Source organism: Schistocerca piceifrons, chromosome 2 (assembly GCF_021461385.2).
Source record: "Schistocerca piceifrons isolate TAMUIC-IGC-003096 chromosome 2, iqSchPice1.1, whole genome shotgun sequence".
In the NCBI taxonomy this organism is placed as follows: domain Eukaryota; kingdom Metazoa; phylum Arthropoda; class Insecta; order Orthoptera; family Acrididae; genus Schistocerca; species Schistocerca piceifrons.
The window spans coordinates 849,571,908-849,597,157 of record NC_060139.1 but is presented as its reverse complement, the minus strand read 5'-3'; the positions used below and the strand labels follow the sequence as shown (position 1 = coordinate 849,597,157).

Below are 25,250 nucleotides of genomic sequence, written 5' to 3'. Positions count from 1 at the left end.
GGAGAGCTGCATCAAACCAGTCTCAGGACTGAAAACCACAACAACAACAACAACAACAACAACAACAACAACATCAACATCCTCGTGAACCTTTGGTAGGGCATTTAGGGTGGGTGCTTTTGGATTTTTCTGTGTCATCCTCTTTACCTGGCCTTTTGAGAAAGTATTATTGATTTTTTTTCAGTGTCTGTTGAATGTTTTGGGCATAGTCAATATTACTGTATTTGTGAGGTTCCGAATAATGAACAAACTTTGTTGCGCACAGCCAGTTAAACAATAGTACAATAAATGACATGTTTTTGAGAAGCATCATATTTGTTTTGAGAATCTGGATATTGGATTGCACTCTGAACTTCAAGCAGCGACAGCAGCACTTTGAGAAAGAAAGTCTGACTGAGAAATACTGGTGAGTGTGAAGAAATAACAAGATGAGTAAATGAATAATAGGAAATTGTAGCTCCCAAGTAAACTTTTTATCACTACTCGATATCATGATAGCCAACATAGAACATTACAAGAGTCTTCAATTCCTTCATACTTGGAGGAGATAAATCATAAGGTGTTTTTCTCACTGCAGCCGTATGTGTAAGTTCTGTCTTATACTGACTGAGATTTGTTAACTCTGATTTATCAGTCAATACATCTGTGAATTCACTGTGTAATACACTCAGCCATTTGTTCTGAGGCAATTGTACATGATCCTTCTGTATCTTACTATCAACAACTTCCTTTATCCCAACAGAGACTAATGGAAACTCCATTTGTTTGCAAAATGAAAAGGTGTGATGTTTATTATAAAATTTAATGTAAAATAATCTTCCCTCAACTTGGAAATTAAATCAATACTGTGGATAACATCTGACCATAAAACAAATTCAGTAGACAACCTCTCACCTACTCATAATGTAATAACCCAGATAAAGTCTTGAATAAACTGTTTTACCTTCACCCAACATAACACAGTCAGTGTTATGGAATTAGCCTTGACATAAGACAGGATCTGAGTTCATCTCAGACCACACACATACAGACTGGTGGGATCGGAACCTGCCCTCCCGCAAGACAGTAACAAAACTACCAGTGTCTAAAAGGAAAGTAGCTTGTTATTAATTTCATAGTATCTGAATGGGGTCTGATCCTGCTGATGATATGTGTCGCTTTTTCCTCACTAGAAGTAGTGACCAACCCACTGCTCCGAGTTGCGACCTTGCGATGACGTCACCTTGATTTTCCATTATCCTGTGCATCTTGAGGACAATCACGTCTACAATGTCTAGTGGGTAGCATTGCTATCTCTGGATCACAGGGTCCCGGGTTCAGTTCCTGTCCTGGTTAGGACTTTTCTCTGCCTGGGGACTGGGTGTTTGTGTTGTCCTCATCATTTCATCACCACACATGAAAGTGGAAAGACTGGACTGTGTAAAGATTAGGAATTTGTACGGACGCTGGTAACCGCGCAGTTGAGTGCCCCACAGACCAGATATAATTGTTATCAAGCTTTTATAGGCACTGTCTTTCAGGCACTATACACACAGTAGTCACTTCACTCCCGATCCTCAAAAATGACTGACACACTTAACCCCTTCAGTTTTAAGTGCCAAGCTTCCATGTTCATAAAGCTCTTGAGTCACTGGGCAGAGGTGATTCACGGCCTATTCAGTGGATTAGTTTCCTCTACAATGTTTGACATGACTTCCTGTAGTGTTTAAGAAAGACACAAGGCCTTTACTACAGTTTCCACTCTGTTCATGTATTTGCAAAAGGATTCCCTATCGCCTTCTTTACTTCAGTAATGTTTATCAGTCAGTCACGTTTACCTTGGTGAGGATTTCCTATTGGCTAAGATGTTTGTGAAAGTCTTCAACTGTTTCCATGGTTTTATAGCTCTAGCCTCTTGCCGAACTAAACTCCCCTTTATTGTGGATTCAGTATACTTGAGCCCAAACATTTGTTTCTGCCCATTGGGTGACACCAAGCAATTACAAAAACAGAACAGTGTCTGGAATTGTATCAACCAATAATGTTTATTCCTGTTTCATAGTTCCCAAAAGTAAGTGAGGCAACATTGAAAATTGTTTGTCACTCTGGCCAGCATCTACACAAAGGCTGCTAATTCCTGATCCTGACAACCTTCACCACCCTACTCCATGTTTAGTACAGCCATATTGCCCTATATCAAAGCTATTGAGTGTCATGTAACATTAACTTCAGCTGCACAATCTTTGCCTGGAGACACCCTACCGCATCACTGCCATGCCCTTACATAGGATCTTCCAAGTTAAACAAATGATTTGTCTAACGCGCTACCCTCCTTAACTGGGAATCGAACTTAACCGGAGTTAATTGAACCATTGTGCTGCCAATACTAGGTTACTTTGGACCCTAAAAGTTAACCAAACTGATTCTCCCAATATCTGTTGGAGCTGTTGGGTCAGCTCAGGCACTGTAGCTGCCATGACCTGCTTACGCATGGTGGCTCCTTGGTGTTCCTTCGCCACCTCATCCTGGACACCACTAACAGCCTTAGTTGTAACAGCACAGGAGTAGAAAGACACAAATTCTCACCACTTTATTCTACACAATAGCTGAAACACACAACCGTGCTCAGCTACCATTGAAATGTTGAGTTTAGCAGCAGCAACAGAATGGGGATTGGAACTGATAGGAAGTTGTGAGGGTTTAAATATAATTTAACATTCACACTATTTTACTATCAAGTCAAGCAATTCCAAAAGATTTATATAAAAGTGACCACATTAGTCATAAGAACCTTTACTGGCTCCCTTTAATTAAATTCTCAGCTCAATTGTGCAGAAGTTCTGAACAATTGTTACAGAATGGAAGGGCCTTGGTGCTCGGTTCCTATTTCATCTAGGATCATGGGGTGAAAAGTTTTAGGTCTAGCCTAGACCAGTGGCCATTTCTGCAGATATTCAAACATCTGTCTTACTGTAGCTGTGTTACAATATAATAATCAGTATTTAAATGATGAACAGGAACCGTGCCCTGGCAAATTTGTCAATTGATCAATTCCTTTTGCAAAAGATTTTAATTGGGCTGAAATTAATGCTCAGCCAGCAGCACCATTTGGATTTTAGGTGCAAAACCAGCACACTTAAATAACTCTGGACTGGAGCAAGACTGCTGGTTCAAATTTGGCCCACCAGTGAATCAGATCTAGGTCTAAGGTAAGTTTTAATCGTTTGAAAATGTCTTGCTTTGTTTGGATTTCACAAGCAAAAAATATGTTTTTTTGGGGAGATAAATGAAACTTTTTATCCATTAATCTTTATCCATTGTCAAGATACAATGTTTTAAAGTCGAGATAAATGTAGCATGTAAAATTCTTTCTTACATGAATAGAGTGTGCAGAAACAGTTAAAATTAATCAAAAAATTTAAAAAATGCATTCTTACAATATAACTGAAAACCCACTTTCATAAATCTGGCTGCATTCATATTTTACACGCAAAAGATATATTTTTATGAGTTGTTTTGCACGTGGCACTTCTGTGTTTCAAACTTTTGTGAACTGCTTCAAATTTTGTTAGGGGGTAGACAAATACATGTGATTAATGGTCGTGTTGTTTTGTGAAAGCTATATCTGTGGTCATGATACAGCTGTCTAAAGCTGTACGAAAGATGCATGTAAAATACGATTTTATGCAGATTGCACATGGTGAAGCGGTTTAAGTGATACAGATGATGATGAAAAATATGTTCTTACAGTAATTATAAGAAGCATTTGCAAAATTTTTTTATCATTCAGGTTTCATGTGTGAAAAATTGTGTTTGCACATGAGACTGTGTTTCGTAGAAATGTGTTGCATTTAAGCACTGTATTTGGGTATAATTAAAAAAAACTGACTATTGAAGTTGATTACCCCTCATTTGTTTATACATTACAGATTTTATTACCCGGGGCTTAAGATCATTGAAAAACCTTTGGACTTACAAAACAATGTATGACCAAGCCAGAATTATGCCCAGCCCTGTACAAAATTATATGCTGTTGGACCAAGCATTTAAACCTTTATCAGTGACCACACAGAAAATTAAACTAACTAGAAAATTCCTATAAAAATAATTGTCAGAAAATAGGTCACTTTATTTTTAACCAATAGAAAATGTTTTACTGCATGTTCTTCAGAAACTACTATGCTGTCTTGTAGAAATTTTTTTTGGACAAAACAAGCTTAAGTTCGTCAGTTTTCATACAGAATTGAAAAGTTGATAGAATTTTGTTGTGCAGTTGTTCTGTTTATTTCAGCCAATCCTACTCAAACTTTATTCAGATTGGTTTTTTCAATGTTTCCTGCGTAATTATTCATGTGAGTTCTTCTAGTGGTGGTTCCTTGATTTTAAATTTTAAGATACGAGTTAATAACAAGATGTATGCTTTCCAATAGTTTATTATTTGTTGTTTGAATTGTTCTACGATATAGTAAGCTTTTAAGTTGATGAATCTGTGTAACATGGTTGTACCATAAGTTTATCTACATAATGTAAGCTATTTACATCCATTAGTATCATAAACTTCTAACAGTATTTAATATTTTGTTTGGTATTATATTTATGTTTGCTGTTATTTTGTCCTCTGTATTAAGTATTTTTAGTTATTTTTCATATCTGTGCATATACAGTCTCACATGTATGTGAATAAAATGTGTCTTAACTATCAACCAAAAACAGTAAAAATCAGCAGAAAAAATTAAACAAAATTAAAAATATAAAACAAAATAATAAAAAAAGAAAAAAATCTAAGTAAACGAAAAGCCTCCCTTAGCCATGTGACCTTGACGTGGTGGTGAGGCTTTTGTGCTCTGAGGACATAATAGGCGAGACATAATAGGCTATACTGGACAGGTTCAACCATACCAGGAATGGAACGATAGAGGATCCAGATTAACAATGCCCAGCTCCAGCAACACAGTTTGAAAGACAATAAAAAAAAAAAACATTTACTTTAACAGTCATTGCCGAAGTCAACATGACTCTATGTTGATTGCCAGGCTATTGTGGTTTAATGTTAGAATTATGGTAGAGTAAAAGTGGGAAACCAGAATGAAAAATGTGCTCATCACAGCACAAGAGAGGGCCAATATGCCCTGGGCAGAGTTAGAGATGAAACAGTAGGGAATTTGCTTTTTGACTTATCTGGCTGCTCCACATACATTTAAATCAAAACATCTTGACATATTTGCTCTTGTTTACAAGTTAACCCTACTTTCCCAGTCCAGTGAGCTCTCTTAGCTGCAAGGTGTTAAGGCGTACTTGCATCTTGTAATTTATAGGCTGAAGTCCCTGATCCTGTGGCCAAAATCCAGAAGATTTGCCCATATGGCTGAAGAGCATACATAAGAGTATACATTCAATAGCTCAAAAAGTTTTTCCATTTCTCCCACAAACCCTGTTACATGTATGGTGAAGGATGTAAGAGCAAATAATACACAAATTTATGTGCTTCTAGAGAGTGGGATGCATGTACAGTAGGAAATATCCAATAGCAGGGCTGCATCTATAATAAGAAGAATCACAGTTTGGGACTTCATGCATCCTAAACTTTAATGACACGTTGTGTCATATTGTACAACATGACAGATGCCATGTTGGGTGAGAAGATTGCATATGTCCTGTTACATGACATGACATCATGTTATTTTACATGACATGATGCATTATATTACACAGCATGGGAACTAAAAATAACAAGTAAAAAAATGTGATATGTCAAGCTGTTTTGATTGAAATGTCTTTGAAGCAGCCAGTTAAATTGAAAAGTTAGTTCCCTTCTTTTATATTGCTTACTCTGCACAGAACACATTCTTGTTGATTCCTACAACTTAATTAACAGTAGAATTAAACTGCACTTTAAATGTTCCATTACAAAAATTCCACAGAATAACTGAGCTCTAGTGTGAATTTCTCAAAGTCATCAAAAAGGAAGGGGGCAGGGGGAATGAAAGCAACAGTGTTTGGAGACATTAACAGGAAACCCACACCACACTCATGATTTAAAATACATAACATTGCTGGGTGGTACACCCGAGCATTTCAGTGTCCAAACAACAAATCAGAGGCCTATCAAATATGATGGTGCCACTTGGGAGAGCCCTGCATATAGGACACACAGCACAAGGTGCAATCACTGTCCATGCACTCCAAGCACAGACTTCAGTCCCTGGTGCAGCCATCTGTGTGTTGTCATCCATTCAGCCACCAGTGGTCTTCCTCAGCACATGCTCCATGTCCTACCCATTCTGCTCCTCCCTGCCAGACTGCACTTAGTAGCCACGGTTACACTTTCGTCAAAGCCAGTGGCAGCAGGTTCCTTAGATCCTTGTGCCCTCTCTGCTGCAGCTTTCACCTGCTGAGTGGAGTGGAACATCAACTGTGCCATGAAGTCATAGCATATTGCTATAAAAAGTTGTATTGGTGTAACTCAATTAATTATGAACGTTGCTCTCAGAATTATGTTTGCATCTAAAAATAATACTTACCTCTCATAAATAATTCAGTAGGTATTTTTGCATTTTTAAGTTACAGCTATATTAATACGATTATATTGAAACTGAAATATATAAATAGTAAATCCCCCATATCAAGATAGACAACGTAACAGTGTTGATCAGAGCTGAAGTAATAACTTATTGTTGGAAGCAGAAATGTACTGACAGTGCGTGCAAGTACGTTGCACTATCCACTGTTGTTATACATTTTTCACACCATTTGAAAGATGTACAAGCTACAGAAGAAGAGGACACGAGGATGTGAAATATATTTGGCCACTAGCTTTTGACCTGCAACTTCACCCAGATAAGTGTATGTCATTTACATTGCTCACATCTCCTCCTTCCTCCTTTTTCTGTCCTCCTCCTCCTTCCCCTTCTCTCTGTCTGTATACTCCCTCTCTCTTCCACCTCCTCCTTCCCTCTTTCTCTGCTCAACTCTTTAATGCCTGGAACGCATTCTGTTACTACCTGCACAACACACCAGTCTTGCAGGGCAGCCAGGATGTCACGCATTACCAAATCTTTACACACCCTCTCCTACCCCTGTGGGGGCTGTGTGGTTCTCACTCCCGCAGTAATTCATTCCAGACAGTAAGCAGTATGTGCATCAAGTCAGGTTGAGATTGATCTGGTGATTTAGGAGTATATGTGGAACACACATCCATCTTTATAATCCGTGTGACTTATATAGATCATCATTTTATTAACAACTGCAAGTTTTGTGCTCAGTATAAATGTTTCTAAGCTTTTGATGTTAACAAAGCTATGAGTACAGTACTCAGCGCAATAAGCAAAATAGGGCTTTTTATTGTGAGAATCCTCGTTAGAAGGAGCTAAATGTTCATGTAAATATTTCCTTGCGAATCACTGCACCTATGTCATAATGCTACTTGTGTGTTTTGTGTGTACGTAAAAGAGGGAAAATCTTTATTTTCTTACTTTTACTGAAATAATTTATTACACTCAGCTGCTAATATAAGAAATCCATAATGAGACAAACATTTACTTAAACAAAGCATATGATGTAATCTGTAAATAAAACCACAATTAAGATACACAAGAGCAGCAACAATCAAAAGAGACAAGCTGCAAATAGTGAGTAAGAAGTCCTAGAAAAGAAAAGACAATGACAATTGTGTGAAAATCAAAAAGAGACGTCATGGACGTCGAAGACCCATAGAGGTCTCTGCAGCATTGCGCCGTAAGCCGTGGTGGCGCGCACCTCCTGGCACACAGTGGAACGCGTGATCCCAGCGGCCAATAGCGGTCCCCCCCGATCGAGTATTTAAGCGCCCGCCTCTCGCGAAGCCAGTGAGTCTAATCGTTGCGTACATCTTGACGTATTGCCTCAACAACTGACAGTGTGTTTACCGTTCTTTGTTTTCATTACTAGTGGACATCTTGGATTCATTTGGTTGTCTCTTTCACCCCATTGCTTCTTGCATGTTATCATTGTAAGGTCTCTCTCGATCGTCCGTTGTTTCGTGTTTGTCCATTCTGTTCGTTTGTTTGTTCGTGGGCCGCTCTTCTTTTAGTCCAGACGCGCTTTGTCAGCCACCCCGCGACCATTCCGGTCGCGGTTACAACAGAAAATACATGTGAAATTACCACTTGTTACAGTGTGAGGTACTGGTGGTTATAAGAATAACGCGAAACATCACACCATCTGCTTGTTGATGCAGACACCAGGTTCACAACTTCTGTGTTGCTGGACAGTTGTTAGACTGTCTCATTTAATAATCTTCCTGTGTCCATTTGCCCAGGCTAAGACCTTTGCACAAAATAATCTTCCAGTGGACAGCAGTATGTCAGGGGACATAAGAGAGGTATTTCACTGTGAATAAGAGGTCATTTTGGAGAAATTCTACTTAAGCACTGGAGCAGTTGGTACTGTTGCCACACACTAATTGAGACAGTATTACAGAGATGTACTGTGTCATTTGCAGATTTATTTTGGCCTATGATGCCAAGCAGCATATCAGGCATGTTTTGATCTGGTCAGTCGTAGCAGTTATAGTTACCTTGTATTAACATTTATGTTCATTCTCAGACAAATCTGTAGTGAATGACATGAAAAGAAAATTTGTTCAGGAACTACGTTGATGATTTGTTATTGCATATTCTGTCCTAGCATGCAACACATTATGCTTAGTGCGGGCTACTGCACACTGGCTAGAGAACTCCCACAAACAACACATTTGAGACTAATATTTACACTGCAGCATTGAAATGTATTCTGAGTATAATATGATGTATATGCCTATTGTGATGGTCACCAATTTCATAGTATTATTGAAGTATATGCTAGACATGCAGAGATAAAGAAGCTAGAATGAGATAGATAAGTGTTGGGAACTGCACATCTACAGTGTGGTGATCACAACTGCCACCACCCTCCAAACTGTACAAGCACATTTAGAAAAGCTTTGTACAAAGCTTAATGTTTCATGGGGAGTCGTAACAATGGCTCACCATTGCAAACCAGTATGACTTGATTAGATTGATGGATAGATGATAGTATTATTGAAACTAGATGTGAGTAAATAAAGTCATATTACAGGTTCTTGGCAGTCATCTTTTTTTTTCAAGTTCAGTAATCTATGTTATGATGCTAATGATGGCATCCTTTTCTCTATGTGCAGGAATGCCTCATCTGAAAGCCGTAAAGTTGTCAAATGGAATGCAGAAGATACATTTCAGTGGCTTCGACGAACTGTTGGTGCCACCTATGATGACTTCCAGGACAGGCTGGCACATTTGAAGGTAACCTACCTACCTACCTACCTCTCTCTCTCTCTCTCTCTCTCTCTCTCTCTCTCTCTCTCTCTCTCTCTCTCTGTGTGTGTGTGTGTGTGTGTGTGTGTGTGTGTGTGTGTGTGTGTGTGTGTGTGTGTTACTCCCCTTTTCCTCACTCTGCGAAATTAATGATAGATACACTCCGCAGTCAATTATAAGAAATTTAACTGTGTTGCTTTTTTGCATGTTGTTGCAGCGGCAATGTCAGCCACATCTTACAGAAGCCGTGAAATCATCAGTTGAGGGGATCTGTTTGAAAATATATCACTTATCCGTAGAATATGCCAAGAAAGTGAAGGACAAGCACATTGAAATTCTTAAAGAACATGGTATATCTGGTGAGTATTGAGTTAAAACATTTAGTGACTGTAACTGACCACATATTGAGAACAGTTTGGTATTGAAATTAAAGCTGCTGACTTGTCATCTGTGCACAGAAAATGTCTGGTTACTTGTCAGTAAGTTCCAAAGACCTGGAAAGATTGCTGGGGAATTATGCTCTGAAAGGTGTCCTGTACTACACGAGACTGTTCAACAAATTAGAGAAACAATCAAAAACCTGACTGCATCAAATTGTTGTTTAAGCAACAAAGTGGATGTGTCAGAATCAATTATTTTAAAAGTTTTATACTTCACACTAAAGAAAGCAGTGTTCCACATTCAGGAGCTTCTTTATTTACGCCACGAAGATTATGCAGCCCGCCAAATTACATGTTGATTTTGTAGAAGCTGGACACAATGAGCATCTCTAGGATCACATTTTGCTTGCTGATGAGGCCACATTCCGCATCTGTGGAAAAGTAAAAGACCAGGTAATGAGCCAAATGTTCCACAGGCCAGTTGTACAATAAATTGTGATGGTGTGTAACGAGTCAAAGAGACACACCAGAAGTGACTGTGTTTGGATTCACAAAGACTTCAGCCTATGGATCCATCATTTTCACAGAAGAGAGAATTTCAGGAAACATTTCCATTGATATGCTGGAGCAATTCCTGGAACTACAGTCTCAGCAAGAAGGCATTATTGTCTTCCAACAGCATGGAGCACACCCTCATTTTTGCTCTCATAATAAGCGAATGCCTAAATCATAGATACACCAACTGATGGATAAGCAGAGGTTCAACAAGATTATGCCCATCATATTGATCAGATATGCACATTTGGATTTCTACCTTGGAGTTACATAAAGCTAAGTGGTGTATAAAAAAGGTAAGGGATCTCTATGCTCTAAGATCTCCAATCTGGGTTGCAGCATTCACTATTTCATAAGATGTATGTTTCAAAATGTATTCAGGTATGCTCTTCCAACAATGGGGGCAATGCTTTGAAATGGATGGAGGCCATATTGAAATGTGACAAAAATGTATACATAAATTGACAATAAACAAACATACGCACTGTATAAATACATCTGCTATTTCATAGAAATGGGCTAAGAATTTACAGTCGCCCTATTTTTTGGAGAGAACTGATTTTTATCTGCTACAGCAATACTTTTAATCTTGCACATCTGCGATTGCAATGTTGACATTTGTTGCATACGACTTGAGGCACAATATGATGGTCTCATTTCATGTATTGGAAATGCTGTACTCACACCATTCTTGACAGTTTCATTTGAAACTAGCAATGAAACAGTTCACAAATGACAGTCAGTCGTCTGTGTCTAAGAAGAGCAGTCATTTTCAGTACTAAATTTTCTTGTATACTTTGTGCACTTGAAACAGCTTATTGCAATCCCAATTTAAATATAGATGTCACTCTCATTTATTTGAACTAGATGAATTGAACAAATGTTTTGTTAACAGGAAATGTTGCAAGGGAAAGTAGTGACATGATCTAAGTTGTGGCTGGCTGCAGTGTCTTGTCTGCCGCATTGTTGTTTTCCCATCATAACTTCCAAGCTTCGAACAGTAGTATTTTTTGTGATAAATGCTTTACTTCCAACGGTTGTTGGACTTCATATTAATATACTGTATTTAATGTGTATTTTTCACAGTTAAGAAATAAATATATGAAAAAAGCCTGTACATGGGATTTGGCAAGAGGACATCTTTGCACAGCACTGTGTTTGTCACATTACTGTACTTTTTAAATAACTGTAGCATATTTTGCAAGCCCATCTGAGATAATCATGTGTAAAACTGTACAAGGTGTTGTTTCTTATGTGACAGCTATTTGTAGTCATAAGTAATATTCATGGAGAGATAAAAAACACCAACATTAAGTCGAAGAAAAAGAAAAAAATTCTTGGTGAAAAGTGTACTTAAAGATGGAAGGAAAGATAGCATTTAGAAATGCGATACTGGGTAGAAAAATTACTTACAACCACTAACTATATAACAGAAGATGTAATTTAAACTGTTAAGTTTCAAACAATGTTCAGCATCCATCTTGATTCTGGCAGGCAAAGAATACATCTTAACTCCATTGTCACAGGTGTTATTGAAAATAATAGACTATATGTTAAAATTCAGGGCAAAGTAATAAACATTTTTTCCCCAAAAAATTTGTGGCCTGACATAAGAGCCACTAAAGATGGTTGTTGTTGTTGTGGTCTTCAGTCCTGAGACTGGTTTGATGCAGCTCTCCATGCTACTCTATCCTGTGCAAGCTTTTTCATCTCCCAGTACCTACTGCAACCTACATCCTTCTGAATCTGCTTAGTGTATTCATCTCTTGGTCTCCCTCTACGATTTTTACCCTCCACGCTGCCCTCCAATACTAAATTGGTGATCCCTTGATGCCTCAGAACATGTCCTACCAACCGATCCCTTCTTCTGGTCAGGTTGTGCCACAAACTTCTCTTCTCCCCAATCCTATTCAATACTTCCTCATTAGTTATGTGATCTACCCATCTAATCTTCAGCATTCTTCTGTAGCACCACATTTCGAAAGCTTCTATTCTCATCTTGTCCAAACTATTTATCGTCCATGTTTCACTTCCATACATGGCTACACTCCATACGAATACTTTCAGAAATGACTTCCTGACACTTAAATCAATACTGGATGTTAACAAATTTCTCTTCTTCAGAAACGCTTTCCTTGCCATTGCCAGCCTACATTTTATATCCTCTCTACTTCGACCATCATCAGTTATTTTGCTCCCCAAATAGCAAAACTCCTTTACTACTTTAAGTGTCTCATTTCCTAATCTAATTCCCTCAGCATCACCCGACTTAATTAGACTACATTCCATTATCCTTGTTTTGCTTTTGTTGATGTTCATCTTATATCCTCCTTTCAAGACACTGTCCATTCCATTCAACTGCTCTTCCAAGTCCTTTGCTGTCTCTTGACAGAATTACAATGTCATCAGCGAACCTCAAAGTTTTTATTTCTTCTCCATGAATTTTAATACCTACTCCGAATTTTTCTTTTGTTTCCTTTACTGCTTGCTCAATATACAGATTGAACAACATCAGGGAGAGGCTACAACCCTGTCTTACTCCCTTCCCAACCACTGCTTCCCTTTCATGTCCCTCGACTCTTATAACTGCCATCTGGTTTCTGTACAAATTGTAAATAGCCTTTCGCTCCCTGTATTTTACCCCTGCCACCTTTAGAATTTGAAAGAGAGTATTCCAGTCAACATTGTCAAAAGCTTTCTCTAAGTCCACAAATGCTAGAAACGTAGGTTTGCCTTTCCTTAATCTTTCTTCTAAGATAAGTCGTAAGGTCAGTATTGCCTCACGTGTTCCAGTGTTTCTACGGAATCCAAACTGATCTTCCCCGAGGTTGGCTTCTACTAGTTTTTCCATTCGTCTGTAAAGAATTCGTGTTAATATTTTGCAGCTGTGACTTATTAAGCTGATAGTTCGGTAATTTTCACATCTGTCAACACCTGCTTTCTTTGGGATTGGAATTATTATATTCTTCTTGAAGTCTGAGGGTATTTCGCCTGTTTCATACATCTTGCTCACCAGATGGTAGAGTTTTGTCAGGACTGGCTCTCCCACGGCCGTCAGTAGTTCCAATGGAATATTGTCTACTCCGGGGGCCTTGGTTCGACTCAGGTCTTTCAGTGCTCTGTCAAACTCTTCACGCACTATCATATCTCCCATTTCATCTTCATCTACATCCTCTTCCATTTCCATAATATTGTCCTCAAGTACATCGCCCTTGTATAGACCCTCTATATACTCCTTCCACCTTTCTGCTTTCCCTTCTTTGCTTAGAACTGGGTTTCCATCTGAGCTCTTGATATTCATACAAGTCGTTCTCTTATCTCCAAAGGTCTCTTTAATTTTCCTGTAGGCGGTATCTATCTTACCCCTAGTGAGATAGGCCTCTACATCCTTACATTTGTCCTCTAGCCATCCCTGCTTAGCCATTTTGCATTTCCTGTCGATCTCATTTTTGAGACATTTGTATTCCTTTTTGCCTGTTTCACTTACTGCATTTTTATATTTTCTCCTTTCATCAATTAAATTCAATATTTCTTCTGTTACCCAAGGATTTCTACTAGCCCTCGTCTTTTTACCTACTTGATCCTCTGCTGCCTTCACTACTTCATCCCTCAAAGCTACCCATTCTTCTTCTACTGTATTTATTTCCCCCATTCCTGTCAATTGCTCCCTTATGCTCTCCCTGAATCTCTGTACAACCTCTGGTTCTTTTAGTTTATCCAGGTCCCATCTCCTTAAATTCCCACCTTTTTGCAGTTTCTTCAGTTTTAATCTACAGGTCATAACCAATAGATTGTGGTCAGAGTCCACATCTGCCCCTGGAAATGTCTTACAATTTAAAACCTGGTTCCTAAATCTCTGTCTTACCATTATATAATCTATCTGATACCTTTTAGTATCTCCAGGGTTCTTCCATGTATACAACCTTCTTTCATGATTCTTAAACCAAGTGTTAGTTATGATTATGTTGTGCTCTGTGCAAAATTCGACCAGGCGGCTTCCTCTTTCATTTCTGTCCCCCAATCCATATTCACCTACTATGTTTCCTTCTCTCCCTTTTCCTACACTCGAATTCCAGTCACCCATGACTATTAAATTTTCGTCTCCCTTCACAATCTGAATAATTTCTTTTATTTCATCATACATTTCTTCAATTTCTTCGTCATCTGCAGAGCTAGTTGGCATATAAACTTGTACTACTGTAGTAGGCGTGGGCTTCGTATCTATCTTGGCCACAATAATGCATTCACTATGCTGTTTGTAGTAGCTTACCCGCATTCCTATTTTCCTATTCATTATTAAACCTACTCCTGCATTACCCCTATTTGATTTTGTGTTTATAACCCTATAGTCACCTGACCAGAAGTCTTGTTCCTCCTGCCAGCGAACTTCACTAATTCCCACTATATCTAACTTCAACCTATCCATTTCCCTTTTTAAATTTTCTAACCTACCTGCCCGATTAAGGGATCTGACATTCCACGCTCCGATCCGTAGCACGCCAGTTTTCTTTCTCCTGATAACGACATCCTCTTGAGTAGTCCCCGCCCGGAGATCCGAATGGGGGACTATTTTACCTCCGGAATATTTTACCCAAGAGGACGCCATCATCATGTAATCATACAGTAAAGCTGCATGCCCTCGGGAAAAATTACGGCTGTAGTTTCCCCTTGCTTTCAGCCGTTCGCAGTACCAGCACAGCAAGGCCGTTTTGGTTATTGTTACAAGGCCAGATCAGTCAATCATCCAGACTGTTGCCCTTGCAACTACTGAAAAGGCTGCTGCCCCTCTTCAGGAACCACACGTTTGTCTGGCTTCTCAACAGATACCCCTCCGTTGTGGTTGCACCTACGGAACGGCTATCTGTATCGCTGAGGCACGCAAGCCTCCCCACCAACGGCAAGGTCCATGGTTCATGGGGGGGGGACTAAAGATGGTGCCTTGCACATAATATATTAAAATGCTGTTATCGCTGAACCAGTTTTTATACCAGCTGGTTATAACTAAACTTTCCCTATTTGGCACGTTATAACACGGAAACTAATTACCGTATGAATGCCAAACTTTGTAGCATTAATTTCAAGGACATGGGGAAGAGAAATAATGCAGAATCAATTTAACTGAAACACTCTTAATGTGCTGCCATGGTGCATCATACCATTACATACCAGTACTATTACTGCTACAAAAGGCGCACAATATGGCGCCCATTGGTGTCCGGAAGAGTCTGAAAGTGCAGGATTGCATTCTGCATAGCAGAACGAAGCACGTCCATAGGTATGCTGGCTACCTCTCTTGATATGCTGGGCTTCAGATCAGCACATGTGTGAATGTTCCCCTGGTAAACCCTGTCCATGAGGTAGCTCCACAACCAGAAATTAAGGGAGTGAGATCGGGTGACCATGCCGGCCAAGCATTTAGAACCGATCGGCTGATAATTTTATTGTTTCCAAATGTGTTTCGGAGAAGTAGCTGAACTTCGCGAGCAATGTACGATGGGGCCCCATCTTGCATGAAAACTATTGAGTTCAATGTATCTCTCTCCTGTAGGGTGGGTATGAAATGCTGACAAAACATATCTCAGTAACACTGGCTAGTAACACTGCACTTCTTTGGTCCATGAGCACCAATCTGTTCAAAAAACAATGAGCTATTGATGAATGCAGCTGTGAAGCCACACCATACGGTGACACGTTCACCGTACAGAGGACTTCATGCACAGTGACTGGAGGTGAAGATCTCCACATTCAGCAATTCTGTGTGTTCACCTCACGCATCAGAGAAAAATGAGCTTCATCTGTCTTTAGAGTGGTCCTGTGGTGCTAGCTGCTGTACGATATGGATCTTGCACAGATACCATTTGAGAAGGGTTCGGAGCACCTTCCATACAGTGGACCAAGGGATGTTCAACTGTTGTGACACAGCACATGCACTGCATGACGATTGGGAACTGCACATAGTGTTGTCTGCCATAGCAACAGTGATTTTTCTTGAGCCACCTGTGGTGCAACCAGTCATCAGCCTCTTCTCAGAGCGACACCCAGTTCTCCAGTTGATTCAAACTACTTCATCGTGCTCCACACAACAGGTGGAGAAAGAAGACCCTTCCATAATCCTTTCAGCCAGCTATATTCTTGAAGTGCAGCTGCAGCATTACAATTACGAGGGCGGTTCAGAAAGTAACCTCCGATTGGTCACAGTGCGGGTTGTGGGGGGAGTAGCGACGCCATCTGTGCATTCACGCACTCAACAGGTCAGTCGGCATCAAGCCGTGGTCGAGTGAACGTCGTACCTGCGCTAGTTTAGTTTTTGTGGCAGTTTGAAATGTGTGCTGCAATAGAAAACCCCGCCAAATGTGAAGTGCGTGCTGTCATAAGGTTTTTTACAGCCAAAGGATATTCTGCAGCAGCTATTCATCGTGAGCTTTGTGCCGTGTACGGACCAAGAGTTATGAGTGAACGAGTTGTCCGTGAATGGGTACGTTTATTTAAAAGTGGACGAGAAAACGTTCATGATGAAGAGAGGAGTGGTAGACCATCATTGGTGACTGACGAACTCGTTCAGACAGTTGATGCAAAAGTTCGTGAAAATCGACGTTTCTCAATGTCGGAGTTGTCTACTGGTTTTCCACAGATTTCTAAGACTCTCTTGTACGAGATAATGACAGCAAGATTGGGTTACCGTAAGTTCTGTGCACGATGGGTGCCCAAAATTCTTACCGACCACCACAAAACTCAAAGAATGGCCTCTGCATTAGACTTTCTGTCACGTTATGAGGACGAAGGAGAACCATTGTTAAACAGAATCGTGACCGGTGACGAAACCTGGATTAAGTACGTGAACCCTGAGACAAAAGAACAATCAAAGATGTGGGCACATTCAAATTCGCCTACCAAACCAAGAAAAGCCTCGCAAGATTTTTCTGCCAGAAAACTGATGGCAACGGTGTTTTGGGATGCCAAAGGGGTGTTGTTGGTTGAATTCATGGAACATGGTACGACCATTAATCAAGACGTGTACTGTGAAACAATAAAAAAGTTACGACGGGCTATACAGAACAAACGCCGTGGTATGCTGACTTCCGGTATCGTTTTTTTGCACGATAACGCCCGTCCTCACTCTGCTCGCAGAACAACGGCCCTTCTTGAGTCCTTCAAGTGGGACGTTATTAACCATCCACCTTGCAGCCCAGACCTGGCGCCAAGTGATTATCACCTCTTCATGCATTTGAAGAAATGGCTCAGGTCACAGCGGTTTGATGACGACGAAGAGCTCAGAGATGCGGTCACAGGCTGGCTCCAGGCACAAGCGGGTGATTTTTATGCAGAAGGAATTTCAAAGCTTGTGAAGAGATACGATAAGTGACTCAATCGCTATGGAGACTATGTAGAAAAATAGTGCAAAGATGTAGTTGTAAGATGTATATATTAAAATATTTTTATTTAACTTGGTGTATTTTTTTAAATCAACCGGAGGTTACTTTCTGAACGGCCCTCGTATTTTGATAATAGAGTTTTGCCAGTAATGCCCTGCTCCTTTTGTCCAACCTTATGTTGACACATCAACAAGTGCACTGCGCTGGTCAGGTGAGTGAGACTATGAATCGGGGTGACTGATCACAACAGTTGGAACGCTGTGACGTGTGGAAATCATGCATCCCCATACTCTGAACATTAATGCTACCAAGTTTGATACGTGTAAGGTAATTAGTTTCTATGTTATAACTTGTTAAATAGGGAAAGTTTAATTATAACCACCCAGTTTATATCCTCAGTTTGAAAATGTGTGTCTCATAGAATTTCCAAGCATTATTTATCCAAAAATGTTAATCCCAGTGTTTTTCATTTTTATTTATGTATATATTTAATTATTTATTATCGTGCAGTACTAAATTTTCTGCACAGAAGTACTAATGCTTTCTAGTTGAACAATGCCATGCATTGAACTAGTTGTCATTGCCATATTCTCAGATTTCAGTGTCATGAAATGAAAATCTAGTCTTATTTGACAAAGCATTTCAATTCTTGAATATTAAAAGCTTCAAAACGCATATCCATATTTCAAGAGGTACACTTACAAACAGTTGGCCATTTGTGCACTTTGCTCAGAACCAAAATTTGCAATTAAATTATTTAAATAAATGTTCAGCTGAGTCAGTATCCTCCTTTGACATTGATGATGCCTTCCTGGAGAACCAATGGGAACTAGTGTACCTGCAGTCTTCAAAACATGGTAAACTGAAAGTGAGTACTGGTGGTAGTGTTGCTGCCTCGCAACTGGAAAACTATATCCTGCAGCCTGTACATGTTATAGCACAAACTTCATGAGAATTTCATTTAACTCACAACTATAACTTCTGCAATCTACCAGTCACAATATACACCCAGTCCACAAACACCTCTTATGTAGGTTGTGAATTTGAATATTCTCCTGCTGTTTCTGAGATATTGTTTGGACATATGAAATTTCTTCTTTCTTACTCCTTAAGGTTGTGCAGTGTAACTTTACCCGTAACTTAAGTCCATTCATGTCTCCTGGATTTCTTTCACTAGAGTACCCTGGTTGGACCATTCTTGTACGGGTGGAATTTGTTAGCTTCCTCTTTGGGCAACAGAATGAAGGCTGTTTATGTTTATGACTTCACCACTCTTATAAAGTCATCTGCATTCTGAATTGAGGCTGTGCTTGGTCTGGAAACAACATGTTTTGCAATGTGGTGCCTCCTACACCATTACAAGGCCCCATCTTGTGTCCAGTACCATGTACATTCCATTGCCATAAATGACTTTGTGAACTCAAACAGTTGACAATGATTTCCGAATTGATGAAATTAATGAGGGGAAACATCAGAAATAAGGTGAATTTTTTGCCTGTGAATGTAACTGTTGGAAAATGTTGTCAATTGCCAACAAGGCGTATATCATTACTGTGTCTTTGTTGTAAGAATGTGACGCTCAAAAAAAAAATTTTGAAACTTGGGTCATTACTCTAATGCTAGTCTTGTACTTTCTGTGGCAGACTCATTGGCCATTTCTTGCAAAATCACAGTGACACACTAAACACAGTTGTTGAGCCTTTACACATCCCTTCTCTTCCGCAGTATACCTTTGCTATTTTTTCAGATGTTGGTATGCCACTGCTTTCACTGTACATTTTACAAGTTCATCAATGGACAGGACTTATCTTAATGAGTTTATTCTTACCCTCTGTAGCATATGTAACTTCAGAAGAATTAACTGTTGTGTTTTCCGGACCATGTATCTGCAAGCCAAGTCTGCCTATCCAAGCTGGCCACCACATTCCTGAAACTAATAGGTTTCTCTCACTCTACATCACATATGTCTAACAACTTCACACATTCAATCAAGGTGTCATATACCACAGCTACAAGGAAGTTATTCTAAATTTGCAAAATTCAGATTTTGCACAATGCATACGCTTATGTACATTTATAGGCAGGTGTGAAACCATTCACTTAAGTCATAGTGCATAAAATTTTGATCTTCCGTTGTGATTATAAAATGTTCCTTCTTACATATATACAGCAAAAGTTTCATTTTTAAATGTACTTGGGTACTCCGCAAAGCTGGATGGCATTGTTCAAATGATCCAGTATTACAGCAAGTTGACTTGTTGCTCTCTTCATGCAATCCTTATGTCTGGCCTTTCTTTAAACAGGCAGAATCGTGTATGTCCTCTGCCTCCTGTTGTCGATCTTAGAACTGTGGTAATCAATGCAAGTTCAGGACACAAGCTGAGATGCTCAGTCTCTGTGCTGCTACTCTGAGGGTTAGGATGCTACTAATGTGGAGAAGATGCATCTACATAATCTCGGCTCCTTAGTTAGCGTGGCATGACTGGATATTCTTACAGGCTGTTCTTGTACTTTAAGCATGCTCTGGGCTGGGTCTCAAGGGTTACCTAGTTGAAAACCACTGTCATCTCATCATGTGGTTGGATCTCTCTAGATTATTTTGAAATGCATCCCAGAATGTGTTGGCCTTTTCTTAACAACTTTAGTGCCATCGTAATAAATGCTTTTCTCTGTTTTGACCATTTGCAGGCAGGACGTGGAACTGGCGTCGTAAGCGAAATAAGGTTTTTAGTAATTTTGACTTTTTCTCTGAAAACTTCTCGATCCTGAGTGTCATCGAATGAAATTTCAGCTTCCTGTAAATCCTTTTTAACTTGGCTTGCCCATTTTTGAATATGATTTTGTTTTTGAAACTGATGAATGTATGCGATGAGTAAGTCTTTGTGGGTTCATTCTTTCCAGATGACCAAAAAACACCATTCTCTGCTTCCTCATGCTGGTAACAACGTCTTCTGTATGTTCGTATAATTCACAGTTGTGTTTTTGGCGGAATTCTCCGTTTTCTTTGATAGGGCCAAGGATTTTTGTCAAAATTTTCTGGTCTTTTATTTCAAGTTTTCGTTGTGGTCCTTTCTTTTTCACACTCTGATGGCTACAAAGCTGATGGTCTAATTATGGTGTTATAATTACAAAGTTTTAGATTTAAAGACAGGCTTTTGCTTTTGTATAAGTCTTTGCACAGATGGAAGGCACCTTCTAGTTTAGGACACCTACTTTCTACAACTGCATTTTATGAACTGTCATGTGTAATTATTTCTCCAAGATATTTAAATTTCTTCGCCTGCTTGTGTTTCAATATGAGGAGGAGCATGTTTGATGTTTGTGATGAATTCAGTTTTGTTAAGGACTTGGAAGAGCAGTTGAACGGAATGGACAGCGTCTTGAAGGAAGGATATAAGATGAACATCAACAAAAGCAAAACGAGGATAATGGAATGTAGTTGAATTAAGTTGGGTGATGCTGAGCGAATTTGATTAGGAAATGAGACACTTAAAGTAGTAAAGGAGTTTTGCTATTTGGGGAGCAAAATAACTGATGATGGTCGAAGTAGAGAGGATATAAAATGTGGACTGGCAATGGCAAGGAAAGCATTTCTGAAGAAGAGAAATTTGTTAACATTGAGTATAGATTTAAGTGCCAGGAAGTGGTTTCTGAAAGTATTTGTATGGAGTGTAGCCATGTATGGAAGTGAAACATGGACGATTAACAGTTTGGACAAGAAGAGAATAGAAGCTTTCGAAATGTTGTGTTACAGAAGAATGCTGAAGATTAGATGGGTATATCACATAACTAATGAGGAGGTATTGAATGGGATTGGGGAGAAGAGGAGTTTGTGGCACAACTTGACTAGAAGAAGGAATTGGTTGGTAGGACACATTCTGAGGCATCAAGGGATTACCAATTTAGTATTGGAGGGCAGCGTGGAGGGTAAAAATCGTAGAGGGAGACCAAGAAATGAATACACCAAACAGATTCAGAAGGACGTAGGCTGCAGTACGTACTGGGAGATGATGAAGCTTGCACAGGATAGAGTAGCATGGAGAGCTGAATCAAACCAGTCTCAGGACTGAAGACCACAACAACAGCAACAACAACAACAAAGGCTATTTTTAGGCCAGTCTTAGCAGCAATTGATTCTAGGCTGGACACTTGAACCTTAGCTTCATCAATATTATTTGCAATGAGTACTAGATCTTCAGCAAAAGCCAGTTTCCACTGAGGCCATTTCTTTTGTGTCCAATTTGAATCCCATAACATGGCGGTACGGTTGTTTTCCACTCTCTGACTATCTTTTCCAGGACACAGTGGAAAAGCAATGGAGAGAGCGGGTCACCTTGTCTTGCCCCTGTACAGATTTCAAATGGTTCTGATAGTTCACCTCTGAACTTGACCTTTGACACTGTGTTATTTAAAGTGGCGCTTATCAGATTGATTGTTTTCCTATATAGACCAAATTCGGCAGCAAGGGTGTTCTTTATTGTTTCTCAATCAATTGAGTCATACGCTTTTTGAAAGCTGACAAAGGTCACAACAAACATTATTGATCTTGATTTAGCGTATGATATAACAGATTTCAGGTTATGGATCTGCTCTGCACAGGATCTTGGTCCTGAAACCAGCTTGATATTTACCCAATTGTTGATCTAAGACTGATTCAGCTCTGTTTAACAACAGTCTGGAAAAGATCTTGTACGTCGTTGGTAGCAAAGAGATTCCTCGGTAATTATTCAGATCACTCTTATCACCTTTTTTATGTAGTGGGTGAATAATTGCTACTGCCCAATCTGGAGATTAAGCTTGAGTTTCCCAAATCTTCATTATGATATCATGGAAATGATTTAGTGTATCATGATCTGTGTATTTCCACATTTCAGCCAAGGTGCGATCCTCACCTCCATATTTGTTATTTTTCAAGCCTTGTATAGTTTTCATGATTTCATCTAATGCGGGAGGGGGACTATCTGCAGGAGGAACAGTAGGACAGAAATCAAGCTTTTCATTTGGATTTTCAGCATTCAGTAGGGATGAAAAGTAATTTCCAAAAGCTGCAGCACATGATTTGTCATTCAAATTTAGTTTTCCATCGAGTCCTCTTATATGTAATGTAGGAGGTTTAAACTTCAGTAGTTGTGATTGAAAGGCTTTATAAAATTCCTGAGTGTGATGTCTTCTAAAATTTGCTTCTATTTCATCGATTTGGTTTTTGTTGAAGAATCTCTTAGTTGTTTTCAATACTTTTGATGTATCTTTCCTGACCTTCAAGAAGTTTTCGTGATTTTTGGAGGTTTTCTTGCTATTCCATTTTATCCAAGCCTGTCTTTGCTTTTCAGTTGCTTCGTTACAGTCTTCATTCAACCATGGGTATTTATATATTTCATTGGTCAGTATGGTTTCAGTGGCTGGTTGTACCATGGCTTCCTTAATTCTGTTCCAGTCTGTTTTATTTGGTTTTCTGTGTAGAGTTTCTGTAACTTTGTTGTTGACATCTCTCAATTTACTTATATCAAATTTTGGAGGTCTGTTTTTTCTTGAAATGTTGGAAAGGTTCTTTCGGCTCTCTGGGATGATATTCATTTTTACCAGAGACAAGTAATGAGCAGAATGAATGTTGGCATTCCTCAAAACTTTAACACTTAAAATTTCCCTGTTGGATTTTTTAGAAATAGCTGCATGGTCCAGCTGGAATTCTCCAAACATTGTGTTAGGGTGTTTCCAAGTTTTGGCTTTTTGAGGTAGACGCTTGAAGGCTGTGGATTTTAAAAGAAGATCACAGTTCTTACAAATATCAATTAGTCGCTCACCATTTTTATTGGTTCTTTTATGTGCAGGGTAGTCACCAACAATTTGCTTATACTTTTTTTCTCTACCAATTTTTGCATTAAAATCGCTCATCAAAATTATGGAATGGTGTTTTGGAACTTTGTCAATTGTTTCTTCAAGTTTTTCCCAAATTTTGTCGACTGATTCTGATTCTGTTTTGTTTGATTCATTTGTGGGAGCATGGAAATTTACTATCGTAAAAGCTTTATTCATAGATTTGAAAGACAGTGTTGACATTCTTCCACAACTTGAAGAGAAATCCAAGACTGAATCGATCATTTTCTGGTTGACAATAAAGCAAGTGCCTAGATGTGGTATATTTTTTGTGACTCTTTTGCCAGGTTTTCCTTTGAATATTCTAAAGCCTTCTGATTCAAAACAACATTCATCTCTGAATCTGATCTCCTGTATAGCTTATATCATTACATTTTTTTCTCTTAGTATGCGTAGCCGCCCCCCCCCCCCCCCCCTGCCCCAAACAAGCTTCTTTTTTTGGTAGGGGTGAAAACATTTTATTTTCCGATTGCTCTTGTTTTCTCAGGTATTTGGTGTTCTTGCAACTTCCTGTGTGAAGTTCAAATGTTTTTGTTTTTCTCGTAATATTGTGAAAAGGAAAATTGCTGCTCACCATATAGCGGAGATGTTGAGTCGCAGAAAGGCACAATAAAAAGGACTGTCACAAATATAGCTTTCAGCCAGCAATGCCTTCGTCAAAATTAGATGACAGACACACACATACACACTCACGCAGACGTATCTCACACTATCATGACTGGAGTCTCAGTTGCCTGAGACTGTAGTCGTGTGTGTGTGAGCTGCATTTGCATGATTGTGTATGTGTGTGTCTGTAGTCTAATTCTGACGAGGGCCTTACTGGCCGAAAGCAATATTTGGAACAGTCTTTTTGTTGTGCCTATCTGCAACTCAGCACATCCGCTATATAGTGAGTAGCAACTTTCCTTTTTACAATATTGTTACATCTCATCCTGGATTTTCCATTGTTTGATTTTGTTTTTCTCATATTTATGCACAAGAACTTTTTCGTAGATGAGTTAGGAAAATGAATTATTTGAAAATTTGGACTTCCTCTCCTGCTGCAGAGTGACAAATGAATAAAAATTTAGAGTGCAAGCTAAAATAATTAGGCCTAATATTAAATTACTACTTATTGTAAAACTTACAAAAAATGTTTTTTTTTTTCCAGAGGTAATTGCTCCAGTGCAGGTAGCAAATTTGCGAAAAGTATGGTGCTATCCAGTGCAGTTCGCAACGCCACCATGCCCTCGTCTCCCACAGATAGATTATTTGCTGGAAAGAGACCAGGCTTTGCTGCGTTACCATATGGAAACAGTAACGATTAATGCAGCCCACTTACAAAAGCTGGTACAGTTTTACATGTTGTTTATTTAAAACTGATATTTACTTTCAGATTTTGTAGGTATCTTAGGTGTTATGTCAATAATAGATTATAAAGAAGAGAAACCACCTTGTATTCAAAAGTAAGTAATGTTGTTTTGAGGCATTGCTGTTTTGTGTAAAAGAGAAAGTAAAATAATTAGTGAAACATGACAGCAAGTGGTGGTGGAGAATATTAGATTAGTGATATAAAAATGTGGAGTGAGAAGAGACACTAGTAATAATCACAAGTTAGTCTTTAAAATATTCCAGTACTGGCTTACAGCTCCATGTCATCCCAAACAAATCATTGACAGATCACAGATCAAAAGTATGGGAAAGAGCTTTCCATTGACCTTTTGTTGTGATATGCTGCCACTATGTCCATTATATAATTTTTGTAGATGTTAATATTTTTCGTGTAAAAATTAGTTGGCTGA

The 25,250-nt window shown here is 39.1% G+C and overlaps 1 protein-coding gene across 1 annotated transcript in view; it reads left to right on the top strand.

Moving 5' to 3' along the window:
• Nucleotides 1-25,250, top strand: part of LOC124773415 (mRNA (2'-O-methyladenosine-N(6)-)-methyltransferase) — a 151,868-nt gene that overhangs the window by 76,388 nt on the left and 50,230 nt on the right. Inside the window, 3 exon segments of the mRNA XM_047249399.1 lie at nucleotides 9,155-9,275; nucleotides 9,505-9,646; nucleotides 24,620-24,798. Of these exon segments, the coding sequence (XP_047105355.1) occupies nucleotides 9,155-9,275; nucleotides 9,505-9,646; nucleotides 24,620-24,798 (442 nt within the window).